The sequence below is a fragment of the Aristolochia californica genome, unplaced genomic scaffold (assembly GCF_029961685.1).
Source record: "Aristolochia californica isolate CCGP_79_NKW_82.1479 unplaced genomic scaffold, dmAriCali1.0.hap1 SCAF_11, whole genome shotgun sequence".
In the NCBI taxonomy this organism is placed as follows: Eukaryota; Viridiplantae; Streptophyta; class Magnoliopsida; order Piperales; family Aristolochiaceae; genus Aristolochia; species Aristolochia californica.
The window spans coordinates 4,021,879-4,041,062 of record NW_027181782.1 but is presented as its reverse complement, the minus strand read 5'-3'; the positions used below and the strand labels follow the sequence as shown (position 1 = coordinate 4,041,062).

At 40.4% G+C, this 19,184-nt stretch overlaps 1 protein-coding gene across 1 annotated transcript; it reads left to right on the top strand.

Annotated features, from left to right (window-relative positions):
* Window positions 1–5,130: 5,130 nt before the first annotated feature.
* Window positions 5,131–11,386, top strand: LOC137944187 (ABC transporter B family member 1). The gene is made up of 10 exons (XM_068789763.1): window positions 5,131–5,947; window positions 6,038–6,092; window positions 6,159–6,334; window positions 6,421–6,621; window positions 6,698–6,957; window positions 7,055–7,371; window positions 7,539–7,762; window positions 8,673–9,046; window positions 9,152–9,857; window positions 9,951–11,386. Exons 1-10 carry the CDS (start codon window positions 5,483–5,485, stop codon window positions 11,217–11,219), a joined length of 4,047 nt encoding a protein of 1,348 aa, XP_068645864.1. The 5' UTR covers window positions 5,131–5,482; the 3' UTR covers window positions 11,220–11,386.
* The last annotated feature ends 7,798 nt before the right edge of the window (window positions 11,387–19,184 follow it).

Below are 19,184 nucleotides of genomic sequence, written 5' to 3'. Positions count from 1 at the left end.
AGTAGTTTTCTTCTCTAATCTGATTTTGGTAGTGATCCTGCTACAATCCACTCTATCTTAACTATCGATTAAGCTATGATCTTAATAATTGAGTAGATCTTGACAGAAGCTTTGGTTTTGACAATTGACTAACTATTTGACTAAACCTCCATACTCTGATCCTTTAGAGCTTTGACTAACTTTTTTTCTCCTTCTCCCCTTGACTAGGTACACATGCAAGGGGAGAAGAACACTTGGCAAGACCTTTTCTTTTTCCTATGAGAGCATGACACCTCATCTTATCTATTTAAAATAGTGCCACCTTTTCCCTTTAGGTGGAGCTTAATATCCTACAACGCTATGTGTTGTCTCTTTTGTTTGGGTGGAACTCTCTTATGATGCTACGTGTCACCAATGTGACACCTTCTTTACTTATGTGGCACTTAAGTAGTTTTCTTCTCTAATCTGATTTTGGTAGTGATCCTGCTACAATCCATTTTATATCGTTCTAAAAATGTTAATATATTTTAAGTAGGTTGACCCAAAAATCTTTAAGTTTGGGCCTACAAGTATGACTCGATTAATAACCAACTGATCCATTGCCAGTGCCCCTAGGTTCTTGATTGTGTTACACATATGTAGCCACTTTTTATATATCCATAATGTTTTTTGTTTAAGAAATTATATCCTTCTAATATAGGATAAATTCTAAATATGCTCCTCTTAATTGGCATAATTTCAAATACAACCATCTACATGTTGTATTTATTTATATAGCCAAATTTAAGGGGAAAAAAACTATCACTCCTCTCGTCTTTCCAACCACCCCCAGCCTTGGTATGAACAAAGGAGGGGAGGGGTCACCTCCTCTTCACCCTTTTCCTATGCAAAGGAGTCCTTCCTCTGCCACACCAAAGGTAAAGCCGACCATGTGATAGCGGGGAAACTAGTAGAGGTCCTTGCTTTTGCACTTCTTAACGTTGATGGGAGCTCTATCATGTAAATAATTGAGGGGGGAGGGCCCTCTCTTTACACTACGAAAATAGGAAGAGATAAATTAGTTTGTTCTAGATATGGAGGCTAAGACGATTCTAGAATTGACATGAGAGAGGGAACCATGGCTTGTTGCTGAGTGGGTTGTCGTCGCTTTTTTGTCGTAATTGACTATGGTTGATTAGGAACATCTTCCACAGGAGCAACTACAACATCTATGAAGGATGGATTAAACACTACATTGGAAGTAGAGAAGAAAAAAACATCTTTTAAAAAATGTCACATCAACAGACACAAACATTTTCTAGTGGATAGGCAAAAACATTTGTATCCCTCCTGTGTCTAAGAGTACCCCAGAAAGACACACTTGGTTGCACATAAGGACATTTTATCTAAAGAAGAACCAAATACCTGGGCAAAACAGAGACACCGAAAAATGCAAGGAGATAAAGGAATCAAAGTAGCTAATGAAGTCCATACTTGAGGGGAATTTTGCCTCAAAAGTACTTACTGAAGAGGGCATGTTGTTTATAAGAATTCCCTTTTTATTTTACATTAAAATTAATTAAATATTTTACAACAAAAAATAGTTTTTTTGTAGTGGTATTAAATTTATTTCAAATTAAAATGTTGTATTTGAAATGCACATTCTAACTCATTTTATTTTGAAATGCAACATCAAATAATGTTGTATTTTCCAAAGACGAGCATATCATGCTAGGAGCAAGTGCTCCATGCTTTTCCGAGTACGTAATATGGCAAGCCTCCGAATGGAACAAGAAGAAAGGGGAAAAGGCAAGGAGATGCTTCCAAAATGGCCTAAACCAGAGGCTGGGAGGGGCTGGTGCGAGCACCATCTTCCCCCCTCTCTGACGCCGAGCCCCACCGCAAAGCAGATTGCAAAAGCATCTCATCCCTTTCCCCGTACTCTGCAGGTGGGCTGCCCGGAGATGCTCGACAAAATGCCCCAGCGAAGTAAACTCAGAGAGAGAGACAGAAGAAAGCGAAACCTAACAAAGGATCTCGCACATATACACATGGAAACCAACTCCACTACTGAATAATAATCCCTCATCATTATAACACAACACGAAGCTTTTTGTCACTTGCCAATACAGTCAACTCCCATCATACTCGTCTTTCCATCAACTCAATACTTTAAAACCTACCCATTTAAACCAAAAGAAAACAAAACGTTTGTAGATCTTCAATCCCTTTGGAACCCATCTCAGGTTAGCAAATAATCCCTTTTTTGTTTTTTTTGTTTTTGAAGAAATTCTACTTTAGGGGAAACGGAAGGGTTTCAAAACTGGAAGGCGGGAGAAAAAAAGCTTTCTTTAATGTCCTCAAATGATGGAAACTGCTTCCAGTCTTTCTTCCTGGAGTAGTCGAAATAAATAAACTAGGAGCAGCCTTACACTCACATGGCTTGTTATTTAGTTTAAACTGTAAATCACCAGCTAAGTAACGCATGTGCCAATGTGACTGTTATTGTGATTCGTGGATTTTATTTTCTTCTCGGAAGAGAAACGGAATGAATTTGTTTAAGGTTATTACTTCACTTTCGGTGAGAGAGGACAAGATAATTCCCTGTTCCACTGATGAGCCTTTTGATTTCATGCCGACGGATTCTTTATATTCTTTCAGTCATTAATCTCTGAAATGGACGGTTTTGTTGTGGAGATTATCGATGAATGTTGATACATATTTCAGGGAGCTCCACCCTTTTCCTACAGTTCCGAGTCTGATAACTCCGTTAAAACTCCATTTTTGGGTCTTTTTTTATTATTAAGGGGTGGAAAGTGGAGGAAGATGATGCCAGTGGCCAACCTTATGTAGTTGAGACATCAACAACTACTTCATCATAAAAAATTGTAGTCTAAACTAGTCTACTGATTTTCATCAATTTTCACCTTCTCTGATCCTTCCATTCCACTCAAACTTGATGAATACTGTGTTTCCCTCTCAATCAACAACCATGGAGTTTAACCTGCAAGCAACTGCTACACTCATATATTGGATTTCAGGTCTCGATAGATGATACCCAGTACCTAGAAGTGTACCAGATAGATACCTTGAATGCATGAAACTAATAACTTTCAACTCACTAGAGGTATCTTTAATAGGAACACTGTTGAGGTGGGTCTTCTGGTAGGTAAGCTCTGCTCAAGAGAAAGAAGAAAAAGGAAAAAAGGGAAAAACGTCAAAAGAGGACGTAATGGAGCATTCAACTGGGTGAATGGCGATGAAAAACTTGATCAGGAACTGCGATGGACCACAGAGGATAATGAAAGCTTCTTCTTCATCTCTATCAGACAGACAACAAAGGACATGTGGCTACTAGCCACTGGAAGTTGCTTTCAGTCCATGTAAAGTGAAAGTTGATTATGTATGTTCATTGTTCATTGTTCATTGTTCATTACTACTGGAGATGAAAAGAGTATATATGTGGGCTGACCTCTCTAATTGCTAATTGCATCACCCATATAAAGGTTTAAATTTAATGGTTTCGAGTGTTCTGACCACCCTCATGAGGGTTGTTCCCTTACTGTCAAGGAAACTTCTCTTACATTTCTTACAGATGAATCTGCTCCTCTCATGGCTTACCTGGCAAGCTAAATCCTAACCAGAGAAGGATTTCTGGGTCCATGCCAAACTCCTTATGATCCAGCCATGCCCCACCATATCTTTGGTCTCAAAGGAAATTAAATGTTCACATGTAGAGCCCTCATTACTTTACTGTGTATGAAGATTTGTTTATAGAAGGAGGAGGAAAAGCATCTGGAAGAGAAAGACAACGCAAGGGCATAATGAAAGTCACATGGAAGGAGGGTCTTTGAGAGTTCTTGAGTGAGAATTGAGTGTATTTTTTCTTTGATTTAATTAAGAAGGAGAAGAAAGGAGAAGAGAGAGAAAGACAAAGGAGAGATAGTATCCTATTGTTTTGAATAATGAGCCAGCTCTGAAAGTAAGTGCCATGAGAAAGAGAGAGAGAGGGAGAAAGGAGAGGGAAGGAGGATCTTTGATCTTTCCCTTTTTGACTCTTCCCAAATCCCTATTTTTTTCCCCTTTTCTTTCTGTGTTTTTAGGTGGCCTAGCTGCTTTTGCTTCCCCCAATTTTTGGCAGATTACCTGCCAAATAAACAACTATTATATCATAATCAGTGAGAAATAGTGATCAGCCTTATACTCTCTTTACAACTAATTGAATTCCTAAACAGCTAAACCTCCCTCAACCACACCTTCCTACCTTCTGAGCTAACAAAAACAATCCCTTCATTATGTGTTAGCTTCTGCTATCCATGAAAGCAAATCCAGAACTCCCATGTCCTATTCTGAACAAGTTATTACTTGTTAGTGGAAACTTGGTTGTTTCCACTACTGCAAGCATGGGAGCGATACTGCATAGAATCTGCACTGAACATCTGCTTCTTTTTCTTTGTTCTTAAAAATTCTCAGCTCAATTTTTAATGCCGTCATTACATCTTCTTCACTCTGGCAGAGAAAAGAATCACAGCCTTCTTTTCTCTTTCTGAGCGTTTTTTATGTAAGCTGACGCAAAAGGATTTTCAGTAACATTACAAGCTTTTTGTTGCGTTTAGGTGAGCTTCCGATTAACCACTCCAAAACTGTATATGGGTTTCAGCCTTCAGGGTCGTGCAGACTCGAGAGGGTCAATCAAACCCCCATTAACCACCAACCAACCATAATGCAGAAGAGTCAGAACACTTGGCACTGCCTGTCATGAAAAAGAATGCCCGTCTTTCTTTGGCAAAAAGTCTTCTTCCTCTCGATTTTACCGCTGGTTCAATTTTTTCAGGGGACAGATTGGACCAATCCCATCAGTCACCGACCAGAGCATGGACACTATAATCTACAACAAGGTCGCGTCTCCGGTATGGTGAATTCGTGACATCATCCTCTCACATCACTTACGGTGCCAAACTATGGTTAGATTTCTTGATCCTTTTTTAGGTTTAGTATGGCGTGATGATGATGACGAAGGGAGAGCAACTGTGGTAGTAGTAGTTGAAACTGAACTTCGTCTTTACCCGTTTAACTTGCAGAGGAAGAGAAGGAGTGAATGAAGTGATTAATGGGGACTGGAGAGCAGAGGCAATTTGCTTTTTCTGTCTTTCTGTTTTTTTTTTTTTCTGAATTTCTGAAATGGATCAAAACTGGTCAAAAACCCTCTCTCAAGTTTTCACACGACCTCTTGTCGGCTTAGTGCTTGTCTGCTTTTTTTTTTTGTTCCTTCTGGGCTCGGCTGTTTCTCTCTCTAAACTGTAAAATGCTCCATTTCCCCTAATGTTCGATCCTGTACTTTCCTCTTTCCACTTGATTCAAACACCCCGCGTGCAGACACTCAGCCTCAGTAAAAATCCAAAAGCCACAAAGGGTGGAAGTGTGATGGAGAAAGTAGCTGGTTGGTGTTTTTGTAAAGGTAAGGAGGACCGACGATAGGCTAGAGAGAGAAAGAGAGAGAGGAGGAGAGGGGGGGAATTTTGCAATGTCACAAGATTCTCTAGAGATAAAGACGGTGGAGCAGTGGAAATGGTCTGAAATGCAGGGGCTCGAACTCGTTTCTGAAGATTCCTCCCCCCAACAGCAGAGATTTAATCCAAATCGAACTGATACAAGTCATACCCAAGAAGGAGGAGCGTCCCAATTACCAGTTATGGATTCTTCCCCAAACAACAGCAGCAGCAACAACAACACCACATCTTCTTCTTCCTCTGCTGATGCGTCAAACGGTAAAGACGATAAGCCGGGGCCGCCGCTTCCCTCCGCCCCGATTACACATATCTTCAGATTCGCTGATAAACTAGACTATATCTTGATGGGTATTGGCTCAGCTGGAGCCATCGTCCATGGCTGCTCTCTCCCGGTCTTCCTCCGATTCTTTGCCGATCTAGTCAACTCGTTCGGTTCAAATGCTGGAAACCCAGATAAAATGATGCAGGAAGTACTCAAGGTATGACGGAATCAAACCCAAATTTTCACAGTTCTTTCTACGAGTTTCCGAAATGGAAGATTAACCCACTTACGGTTTTCTAATTCGCAGTACGCATTTTACTTTCTTGTGGTGGGTGCTGCAATCTGGGCTTCTTCATGGGCAGGTAGTTCAGAATTATTTCTATTGTGTTTCCTTTTTAATTGTTCTGAGCTCTGCAAGCAAATTGCAGAAATTTCATGTTGGATGTGGACTGGAGAGCGGCAATCCACCAAGATGAGGATCAAATACCTCGAATCTGCGCTAAACCAGGATGTCCAGTACTTCGACACCGAGGTCCGAACCTCTGATATTGTGTTCGCAATCAACGCAGATGCTGTTCTAGTCCAAGATGCCATCAGCGAGAAGGTTATCTTACTGTAGATTTCTTCGCTGGTTTTTCTTCGGCTGAAGCAAAATCCTTATCTTCTGAGCCTCTTTCCTTTTACTGACAGCTGGGCAATTTCATCCATTACATGGCAACCTTCGTCTCGGGCTTTATCGTAGGATTTACAGCGGTTTGGCAATTAGCTCTCGTCACTCTTGCCGTGGTGCCTCTCATTGCTCTAATCGGAGGAATTCACACCACTACATTGGCTAAACTCTCTTCGAGAAGCCAACAAGCTCTTTCTGAGGCCGGAAATATTGCAGAACAGGTAGGAGAAATGGCAGAGATTTGTGCGTTCCATTTGTTTTCACAGCTTCGTCTTGATTTCTTGAGGTAAATGACAGACCATAGTACAAATTCGGACAGTCCTGTCATTCGTGGGCGAAGCTCGGGCGCTTCAAGCATACTCTTCTGCCTTGCGGGTTTCTCAGAGGATCGGCTACAAGAGTGGTCTGGCTAAAGGGATTGGATTGGGAGCAACCTACTTCACAGTTTTTTGCTGCTATGCTCTTCTGCTATGGTATGGTGGATACCTGGTGAGACACCATTATACAAATGGAGGACTCGCCATTTCTACCATGTTCTCTGTCATGATCGGTGGATTGTAAGTCCGTCGTTCTAATCTTTCCAATACCCAAAATGATTTCTGTGTCTGAATTAATCTTTTTGCCATTAACACGAACTGTTTCGGTGCCGAACAGGGCTTTAGGACAGTCTGCACCAAGTATGACCGCATTCGCCAAGGCGAAAGTAGCTGCGGCAAAAATATTCCGGACAATTGATCATAAACCTGGGATTGATCGGAATGCAGAGTCGGGTTTGGAACTAGGGTCTGTTACGGGCCATCTGGAGATTAAAAATGTAGAATTCTCATATCCATCCAGGCCAGAGATCCGGATCCTTAACAATTTCTCTCTCAATGTGCCTGCCGGGAAGACCATTGCTCTGGTTGGGAGCAGTGGTTCTGGTAAGAGCACAGTCGTTTCCCTGATTGAAAGATTCTACGACCCCTTTTCAGGTAATAATTTCCAGTCCCCCCTTCGTAGAAATCCTTCAGGATTCTTGTGTTCAAAGTTTTGTTGTCCTTCTCCCTTCTGGGTCTTTGTAAATTTTCATTTTTGATTTCACAGAAATCTGAATCTTTTACAGAAAGAGTAGCCATTAAACAGATTTATGTGATCTCAGGACAAGTTCTGCTCGATGGGCACGACATAAAGACATTGAAGCTGAGATGGCTGAGGCAACAGATAGGCCTTGTGAGCCAGGAACCTGCTCTGTTTGCCACAACCATTAAAGAAAACCTGCTGTTGGGAAGGGCAGATGCAACTCAGGTTGAGGTTGAAGAAGCTGCAAGAGTGGCAAATGCTCATTCCTTCGTTGTCAAACTTCCCGAGGGTTATGATACTCAGGTATGTTTAACCACAAATTTTGCAGAAAATTTCTTCTTCACGGATCTAATCTATGGCCGGATGCTATGACCCATTTTGTCAAATCGATTAAAATTTTCCCAAACTTCCCCTTCTCTCTTCTTTCTTTTTTAATGGCGACTGATTGAAGGAAAAAGACTGGTTTGAAAATCAACAATGAGATACTACTTTAGTTGTTGGATTACTCTGGTCTTCCTCAAGGATTAGGTAGAGTCCTAGTGAGAGAAAGTGGGTTCCTTTTGTCTTGATTTGAAGGAAAAAGACCCACATTTGCTGCACATTAAACCAATTTGAAAATCGATTTCTATAACATTTCCTGGGTTGTTTGGTCAACCAACAGCAACTTACCTTTTTGGAATCACCTCAATTCTAGGCGCTCATGCACACTCTCAACCGACAACAATGTTCAGTCAAGATTGGTTTAATTAAGAGTTATGTTATAGTTGTTTTGATTATTTCTTTAAATAATCCGTTGAAGTCCGTTTCATCCCAAAAAAAAATCCTCCATGTCTGTGTTCTTGGAACAATCTAGTCCACGATTCCTTTTAAGTAATGCTAAGCAAAGTCGCCGTTTCCATTGGTGATGATGGAAGCTTTTTCAAATTCCTGTAAATTTTGTGAAACCCAGAAGCTCTTGCTTCAAAATCGTGAATCTCCCTCGAGTCCCGTAGTCACTGCGAAAGGTTTGCAATTTATCTGAGATTTCGATTTCACCTTAAAAACTAAAGAGGAAGAAATCATTCTGGTGAACAAAACGCCTAATTCCTCTCCTATAAACAGTGTCACTGTGTTAGAATCAAGAACGCCGTTGAGACTCTCGATTTGGAAATTGGAACTGGAATGCTTGATCGAGAATTGGTCTTAATGAACGACGCATTAATTTGCTGTGCAGGTAGGGGAGAGAGGGTTGCAACTGTCTGGAGGACAGAAGCAGAGGATTGCCATCGCAAGGGCGATGCTGAAGAACCCAGCAATCCTCCTCCTGGATGAGGCCACCAGTGCGCTCGACTCTGAATCTGAGAAGCTGGTGCAGGAAGCTCTGGACCGGTTCATGATTGGGAGAACGACTCTCGTCATTGCCCATCGCCTCTCCACCATCCGGAAGGCAGATCTTGTAGCCGTCCTGCAACAAGGCAGTGTATCTGAGTTAGGAACCCATGACGAGCTCCTTGCCAAAGGTGATAATGGCGTCTATGCTAAGCTCATCCGCATGCAAGAGATGGCCCATGAGGCTGCTTTAAACAATGCCCGGAAGAGCAGTGCCAGGTAAATCTACACATCCGTTTAACACGATTTCAGCGATTGATCTCTTCTTTCTTTTTTAATCAAACATTTGCAAGATCAATCGTCAATACTTGATTGCTATGTCAGGCCTTCCAGTGCCCGGAACTCAGTTAGCTCGCCGATAATCGCGCGGAACTCCTCTTACGGGCGATCACCATACTCACGCCGCCTCTCAGACTTCTCCACCTCCGATTTCAGCCTCTCGATCGACCCCAACTACCGCCTCGAGAAGCTGGCGTTCAAGGACCAAGCAAGCTCCTTCTGGCGCCTAGCCAAAATGAACTCGCCGGAGTGGTCGTACGCCCTCGTCGGTTCGGTGGGATCCATCATATGCGGCTCCATCAGCGCCTTCTTTGCCTACGTCCTCAGCGCCGTTATGAGTGTCTACTACAGCATCGACTACCATCACATGCAACGCGAAATTGCAAAGTACTGTTTTCTACTGATAGGCGTCTCCTCGGCGGCTCTGTTATTCAACACGTTACAGCACTTCTTCTGGGACGTGGTGGGAGAGAACCTCACGAAGAGGGTGAGGGAGAAGATGTTGGCGGCAGTGCTCAGGAACGAAGTCGCGTGGTTTGATCAGGAAGAGAACGAGAGTGCAAGGGTTGCAGCCAGGTTGGCCCTTGATGCTAACAATGTAAGGTCCGCTATCGGCGATCGAATCTCCGTCATAATGCAGAACTCTGCCCTCATGCTGGTGGCTTGCACTGCTGGGTTCGTTCTGCAGTGGCGTCTCGCCTTGGTCCTTATTGCAGTTTTCCCTGTTGTCGTTGCTGCAACGGTTTTGCAGGTAGGTTGAGACTCGAAAAGTCGAATTTACAGAATAGATCAGTGATTTTCCGTTAGACTACTCAAAATGAAACTCTTGTTTTTTTTTTTACAGAAAATGTTCATGCAAGGATTTTCCGGTGATCTAGAGGCTACTCACGCAAAGGCCACGCAACTCGCAGGCGAAGCAGTGGCGAATGTTCGAACAGTCGCCGCATTCAACTCGGAGGCCAAAATTGTAACCCTCTTTGCTGCGAATTTGCAAACCCCACTCCGGCGGTGCTTCTGGAAGGGTCAAATCGCCGGTAGCGGATTTGGGGTCGCGCAGTTCCTTCTCTACGCCTCCTACGCGCTGGGTCTATGGTACGCCTCCTACCTCGTGAAACACGGCATCTCCGACTTCTCAAAGACGATCCGAGTGTTCATGGTGCTTATGGTCTCCGCCAACGGCGCCGCCGAGACTCTAACCCTCGCTCCAGATTTCATCAAGGGAGGCCGCGCCATGCGCTCCGTCTTCGACCTCCTCGACCGCAAAACGGAAATCGAGCCAGACGACCCCGACGCCACCCCTGCTCCGGACCGCCTACGGGGTGAGGTCGAATTCAAGCATGTCGACTTCACCTACCCGAGCCGCCCGGACGTCCAGATCTTTCACGACCTGTGTCTCCGCGTGCGCGCCGGAAAAACCCTCGCCCTCGTAGGTCCTAGCGGATGCGGCAAGAGCTCCGTGATCGCCCTTATCCAAAGGTTCTACGAGCCCTCCTCCGGCCGGATCCTGATCGACGGGAAAGACGTAAGGAGATACAACCTGAAATCCCTACGGAAACATATAGCCTTCGTCCCACAAGAGCCCTGCCTATTCGCAGCGAGCATCCATGAAAACATAGCGTACGGCTGCGAAACGGCAACAGAGGCGGAGGTGGTGGAGGCGGCGACGCTAGCGAGCGCGCACAAGTTCATCTCGGGCCTGCCGGAAGGGTACCGGACGTTCGTGGGAGAGCGGGGGGTGCAGCTATCAGGCGGACAGCGGCAGAGGATCGCGATCGCCAGGGCGTTCATAAAGAAGGCTTCGATCTTGCTCCTGGACGAGGCGACGAGCGCGCTGGACGCGGAGTCGGAACGGTGCGTGAAGGAGGCACTGGAGAAAGCCTCATCGGGAAGGACGACGATCGTCGTGGCCCACAGGCTGTCGACGGTGAGGAACGCGCACGTGATCGCGGTGATCGAGGAAGGGAAGGTGGCGGAGCAAGGATCCCACTCCCATCTACTCAGCCATCATCCTGACGGTTGCTACGCGCGGATGATCCAATTGCAGCGGTTCTCGCACGTGCCGGTCGTGTCGGGCGCCGGCGGTTCGTCCACGACGGCGAGAGAGAGTGAGTAGTGGGGGCAAATCGGGGAGCAAAAAAACTTGTTGCTTGCCTCCCATTGTTTGGTAATACAAGATATGTAATATAGTTTTTGTATGCATTCAAGAAGAAGATAATTTTGAATTTAAATGCTGGATTGAGTCCGGTGTTTTCTTAAATTAATTACCCATTATTTGTTTAATCTTATCTTATAATTTTATATTTTTTTTTTTTTTTTTTTTTTTGAAGTGTACGGACGAATTTGAGTCATGAGCAAGCGGTTTGAATACTCTCTCGTGCATTGAGGTTGTATTTATAGTTGTGTGAACAAAAGAGGACATATACCAACCAGAGTACAAACGGAAACAATATATAACTGGAAATGAATAAGCAGGGGTGGCATCAAGCCAAATCGGTTCGCAAATCATTCGAGCTTAACTCGAGTTCAAACTTGAAATAAGACTTCTTAAGTTTAACAAGTCTTGTTAGCTCGTGAATCGACTCATTAGTATATATATTTTTGTTTTCTTATTTACCTCAAACATTAAAATGATCAATCATTCAACATCTAATATTGTTGTTTGTCTATGGAATAAACACTATTGATCGATCACTTGTCGTTCAATGGTACTAAGTTCATCAGAATATTTTTTTTTATTTTTTTAATATTTTTCTTTTTTTTGTAGTTTTAAATGGAGTTTGGAGCATAAATATAGATAATAGAATACATATTAATGATACTTTTAAGTGTTGTTATTAGCAACTTATGTGCATGATAAAAACAAATTGTGTAAGACTTTTTCCATCTAAAATAAGATACTCATATTTATAGAGAGGAAAGGGTCTCATTTAAGTTCTCATTTAGTAGCCAATGTGAAATGAAAGAAATTGATGAGAGGGACATAAAAAAGTCTACACTCTCCATCACAAGCGATGTTAAATTTCAATTTCAAAAGCGACTTATGAGCTACCCAAAGCTATCAAAAAGTGGTCCACACCTTGCGTGATCCAGACTGCAACCCCTCACGAACCCACTGAGCCATCAGTTGTCTCCTCCTGCCTCCCTTTTCTCTTCTCACAAAACCCTCCAACAATGACTTGACCTTGGGATTCATCCAGGTCCGTATTAATTATTTTTTGTGCCTCATCTTTCTAGCCTTCTTCAGTCGTTATCGAATGATTTGGACCATACCGTCTGGTTCAGCTTGGTTGGTCCTAGTGACTAGGAATCTGCGGGCAGCCAACAAGACTGAACCCAACTGGAATTGAAAAGGTAGCATCCACCATGATTTACTAGAGAGCAAACTTTGGTTTGCGTCTGTCTGATTATCTGGGTTTTTTTTCATTGAGAAAATTTGATAGTAGAAAAAAAAACACAAAATTTCATTGATTTCAATTGCAGGTACATAATTAAGCTATTAGAGGAAAGATTTCTATACCAGATACTGGAAAATTGCTTCCTCCTGATGGCCGATGGAATGGAAGATCCTTTGATTCTCTCTTTTAAGATGCTTTGTTTGATTTTGACTTGCATAAGAGCAGCAGTGGAAGTTCTTTTCTTCCTCTTTCTGATATGATCCCCCCTCTCCCATGCTCACTAAAAACTGGACTTTATACCCATGAAATGATGAAAACATTGCAATGTTATATAGACAACGTAGAGTGCTATTAAAATCACCAGCCTAGCTTGATACTTTACCACAAGTCCTTACAAAACCTGTAGCTTGCCCTGCCAAATCTACTAAGTCAAGACCTCAGGATTATTTGGGGCACCTTCAGGACATGCTTTGCTCCATCAGGAGAGCCCATTCCAGCAGCTGATTCGGTATCAAGTTGAGTATGCGGTGCAGGTCCGTCCATTAGTTTTACTCTACACAAATTCCAACGGGTGAGTCTGCTGGGGGATTAATACACAGTATCTTACATTGGAAGATCTTCCCTTTGTTGAAGTGAAAAGATAATCATTTCAATTCTCCATTTTAAAAAACGTACAAACCAAACTAAGCAACATTTCCAACAATTTAGTCTTCAAGAAAATTACAGACCATCTACAGAAACTCAAATTCCATCATTGTTATAGATATAAACAGTGAGCTTCTTAAAATCCCTATTGGTTAAAAGGAACAACACATGTCTTTATTTATGCTACAGATGACTTGCAAATTATACACCTCTGAAAGCAACTCTTGGTTTGCTAAACTGATATGGATATCCAAGAAAACCAGATACAGTTAAGACAGGTATGGTCACTCCAAGACTCAAAATCTGGATTTATTGGCTAAATAGAACTCATATCAGATACTTGAAAATCCAACACAAACGCCCAATGTGTTATGCGTTGGCCACTGCAAAACACAAAAACTTGGCTTGGCTATGGTGGGTCTGGAGGAGGTTAAGCATACATGACTTAAGTGAAAATAATGCATAAGCTGGTGCTCTTTCTCTTATGTTTATGAGTCTATAATAAATTACTGAAAACAAAAAATAGTTAAAACATGAGTTCAACGAGTATCATAAAACCATGCAATCTAACCTTTTCATATTCACGTGTTTTAACATAAAATAAATGCTGCATCTATTCATAATAAGTTATGACACAAGAAGTTTGAACAAACCAAACGGAAAAAAAAAAATGACATGTAAGATGGGCAACTATAACATAAAAATAAAAATTTACATGTAACAAAACTCTCAACTTGCTCAGCAAGTCCATTAAAAATGAACCTGGTTTTCAATAATTACTCAGTTTCCTACTGATCCTGGCCAACTCGGGTGAGTAAGAGCAATTCAAGCCCAATTTTAAAACAATGGAGATAAAAAATTTCTTCTAAGATTAATGATAAGCGTGTTCAGACCTACAAGATAAATAGGATATGCCATTTCTTTGTTTGACCAAAATGCTACATCAGCTACAATGGAAAATGTAGAAAAAAACCCATAATGGAAAGGAAATATAGCACCAGGCATTTTTATTTTTTTCAGCACATTTCACAAAAAGCCTGAAGGTTAACAGAAAATAGTTTAAGATAGAGAGCCCCTTAATATGAAAATTAGAGTATGTTAGTAAGTCTGAAGGACTCTACAGTATCTCATAAAACCATCATATAGTAGGTTGTGAATTGGCTTAGGCTTATCTAAAACTTAGTCAAGCAATTTTTTTTTTTATATTTTATTTTATGAATGTCTTTCATAGTTGAGTCAGAAAAGTCAATTTGGAAATGTAGTACAACAACAAAATTTCAAGGAAGAAAAGGGCAAGCAAGTGTATTCATATAAATCACTGTGACTCTTAAACAATACCTTCATCATATAACTGCACAATGCAAAATATAGAAACAACTTGAGAGACTTTCAAAACGCAAACAGGATTCATATTCATTACGCTTTCAAGTTCAACAAATTCCATGGTCATTGGAATCACAAAATTTCATGTTCTACATATCTGACATTTACCACGAGTAAGCTCCTCAGATGTCTCTTCAGTTCCACATTCAGCCACTAAGGCGTTCAGAAATTGGAACGACATGTCAAACAAGGCATATTAAAACAGTAGCATCATCACTGGAGCATCTATTCGTGAAATTTCTGTAAGAAGAAGCATGCATCAATTTATGCGAGTTTCTGTTAAGCAAGACAAAGATGCAAACCTTTGCCCACACCATGGTCTTCCTTTACAAAAGGAAAGTCAAAACTGCTTTATGCAATAAATTGCCATCTAGACCGATCCAATCATAGATAAATACAAACAGTTATGAAGTGCATTTCTATACGCGAATCAGAAAAATCACATTGGATACAAACTAAATACCAATAAGAAGGAATACAGGGAAAGTAACTCATGGAAAAAGCAATATCCTTGACGTCATTATTTGAATATTAATTTCGGGGCATCGATTACACAAACACCCAACACGACTGCAAAATAGGGCCATCGGGCACTTGGTGGTACAGAAGTCATTAGAAGTTCAAAAAGAAACTCAGATACCCCTAGGCTGGTATCCATTATCCATAAAATATAGACAGAACCGTAAGCATAAGAAACAAAGCAAACAGTGAGAAAAAAGGATTTAGACAAAGGAAGTGCTGACAGATACCCAACAAGATTCAGCAAAGTTCTCCCCACCGTTTCTTGTGTCGCTTCGACCGGAAATGATCATCTCTAACGGAAACATTCGAGAAGTACCGACTGAAGAGAAGCCAGAAAGCGCACAAACATTAACCAGAAAACAAAACGGAAACCACAGGAAATGAGTCAGAATAAGTGAAAATAAAAGAGTACTCTATGAGGTGGAAAAGGTTCTCACTCGCAGTGCAGACAGTTGCACTGACCCATTCCTGGGAGGCCTTCGTCCAAAGGTAATGGATTGGATTCATCAGTCTTGCGAAGCTCCGAATAAATCATGTCATCGCGTGATCCGTCATAGGTCAAGAGAAGAACAAAATTGAAACAGAACGATTCCTGAATCCAAAACCTTAAAAAAAAAAAATGAAGGAATAAATGTCAGAAAAGGATATCCTTCTGAAGGAATTTCCCACAGCGTGCGGATTTGTGCGACAGTCTTCGTTTCTTTACTCTCCGATGTGAGCATTTACCACCCACGATTGACTTATATGTCTCCACTCTGTTCAACGGTTTAACAAAAACCCTAGGTAGAAGAGAGTAAAGGACTCGCCAGCCGAAACCCGGGTCTTGATCGCGTGGAAAGCAAGGTTTCTATATAAAAAGGCGAACGGGAAGGGTTTGGATATCTTCAACAACCCTAATTCTCTTTTACTTCTCTCTTCTACTTATCTCTCGTTTTTAGGTTTTTTCTCTCACCTTCTCTTCACTCATCCTTTTTTATCTATCTTGTCTTCTTTCTCTTTTCCTTTCTTCTCTCCAACATTGTAGTTAAGTTTTTTCTCTCACCTTCTCTTCTCTCCTTTTTTATCTATTCTTTTCTTTTTTCTTTCTCCTTCTTCTCTCCGACATTCTAGTTAAAGATCTTAATAGTATTGAATCTTGAAGTCAACATGGTATCAAAACAATGATTTCAGGATTCCAGATTTTTTTTATTCGGATCATGGTTCATGAAGGAATTATTCAGCATGGAGGAGCTGCATGAGAAAGATAAGTTTTTTTTCTAGTTCTTCGATCGGAAACAATCATACCCCATACTTCCCTTCAGTCTTATAACTATTTGTTGTTGTTAATCTGAATCCTTTAATGCATTTTCCTGTTGCTCATTCATACATTGGTATGCTTGATAATTTGCTCAGTATACTTGTTAGTATCATACACTGTTATGCTAATTTCACAACCCTGAATTTGTTTGTTGCCATAATCCTAGTATATGTTGATAATGTGATGAGATAAGTAATTGAAGAGCAATAGTCATTGAGATCTTATGTTGATAATAAAGGATAAACTACAAAATTGCCATCTTCAACCATTAGCCTACCTGTTGGAGTACTCTTTGGAGCTCATCGCTTAACCTTTGCAACAATACTAGTGTTTGTATGGGCCCATTCATTCCGGTTTGAAAACAAGGATTATGCTGCCAACCATTGCCGAGTGTGAAAGCAAAAGTAACTGAAAAACATAGAGCTGACAATTTGCAAACTAAGTATTCCACATACTTTACCTTCAAGAGACATGTATTTCAAAATCTAAAACTTCAAAACGAATCAAGCCTACTCAAGAACTCAAGCATCATAGAAAGTTTACTCTTAAAGAAGCACCATTGAAGAAGAAGATAAAGTAAAGACTAGAGTTTAGGACTCATTGATATATGTCCAAACTCGGTCCATGTATAAGAAAGTTGTCCAAACTCCTTTGATTTGAGATACAATGTTAAACATGGAGCTTTAGGACACACATTGTATTCATACATATTTCAAAACATCCTATACATCTTTCAAACATATTAGACCACTTAGGATCATTCATTCCCACGTTTTTTTCAGTTAATTAAATGAACTGACACTGGAATGATCGATCAACCTCTACCAATGATTGATTATCCAGAAGCGCATAGGCCAAGAGTATAAAGCATGATCAATCATTGAGAACATGGTCATATCATATTATAAAGTATGATTGATCATCCCACTTGGACTGATCTATCAATATTATCCAAACAAGTAATTTTTACATTGAATTATCGATCATCCCACATGACTGATCGATCAATATTGTCCAAACAAGTAATTTTTACATTAAATGATCGATCACCCCACATGACTGATTGATCGGACAAAATTTTGCCAATCAGGGACATAAAGCATGATCGAACATAAGAAGTTCACCAATCAATCATACTTGTATTACACTGCCAAAGGAAATTTCGATTGATAGATTACACCCTAGTAATGATCGATCAACTTAACATGTTAAGCCCAACAGGAAGATATTGATCAATCATACCATCGATCAATAAATAACATCCTGAGAGAAAAATAGTTGTTAAACATGATTGATTGATCAATCATTTTTCAATGATTAATCATTTTTCAATGATTAATCATTCCAAACATTGACATATGCAAACAAGAAAAAAATGACTAGTTTGGCTTGGGGAAGTTATAAATACTCCACCAAACTTTACATAGAAAAAATTATGAGCATTTATTGGCAAATCTTCAAGCATTTATTCTCAAAGTCTTACAAAGTCTCAAAGTCATCTTGTAAAATCTCCTACTCTTTCCTCCACCTTTCCTTGCATTTAATTTAGACAAGCTCCCATATTCACATTATAGTGCAAAGATTGGATGATTTGATCTCTCAAGGAGAAGGTACTCTCCAAGTGAAAGGGTGTAAGTATTTTTTTTTTATTTCTCTTTTGTGAAAGGTTCATCAAGAACCTATTTTAATCTAGATAGAAATGGTCAACTAGAGCTAGAATCTAACCAATTTCCTAGGCAGATTGTATTTGTAGAAGCATGTATTTGAGCTACACTTGGCTTAAAGAGAACTGAAATCTTTTTTATATAATTCCAGCTATTAGAGCTTAAATAATGAAAATTTTCAAGCACTAGTTCTAGGATAGTGAATATCAATTGGGGAACATCATTAACAAAAATCCTTATGTCTCCCTATGGTGTGTGATTGAATTTTTACTTTGAAATTCTTTTATTGCATACTTTATATTCCACGCCTAAGTTAAATTTTTAACTTATATTCCCCATCTTGAGAAGCCACCTGGGCCAACACAAAGCTCCTTCACTCAACCAACTCCTTGAGTAGAAGAATCGGAGGCATCATCCATTTGATCAAGAGGAGTAAGTTTAGTATAGTTATGATAATAAGTCTTTCCTTGTAATAATCAAATGGTGTATCCATAATCCATCAATTCTAAATCGGTGATTCTTATAATTATTTCTTTTCAAAGTACTTTTCTATAAGTTAGTTTCATAAGGGTATTGAATCATACATCAACCACAATTTTCCACAAACAATATCTTGATTGAAAGTAAAATCTGAAGAGAATCAAATGAAGAATAACTAATAGAAAGTTGCCCCAATGCATTGTTTTATGGGACGAAGAATCCCCATTAAGATTCAAGCTTCCATTATTTTCCTCTTCTCTACTAGTTGTGGTAACAAAGTTATTACATGTAATAAGATCAACCTCTACAAAAAGAGTATACAATCAACGAAATTTGAATAATTCAGGCAAGAACCTAACCCGTCTCTAAGATGGTTTAGAGAAGTGATAGAAGTTGAAAAAAATAGTTGGAATTATCATATGGAAGAAGAATAGGACTTCAATTTTGGGAAACAAAATTGGAAAGCAATATGATAAATGAAGCAATTGCTCCCCTTCCCCTGCCATGTGTTAGGTCCCTATGGAATAAATGCAGAGACAGGTGAATAAGTGTATAATTAGGAATAATATATGATATACATTAAATATGCCTTATAGCGGAAGAAAAAAACTTGTAATTTTTTTGTTAAAATAGTGAAAGACTGTCTCATCGACCCATACAAAAGGGAAGCAAGTATTCATGCCAAAAAACAA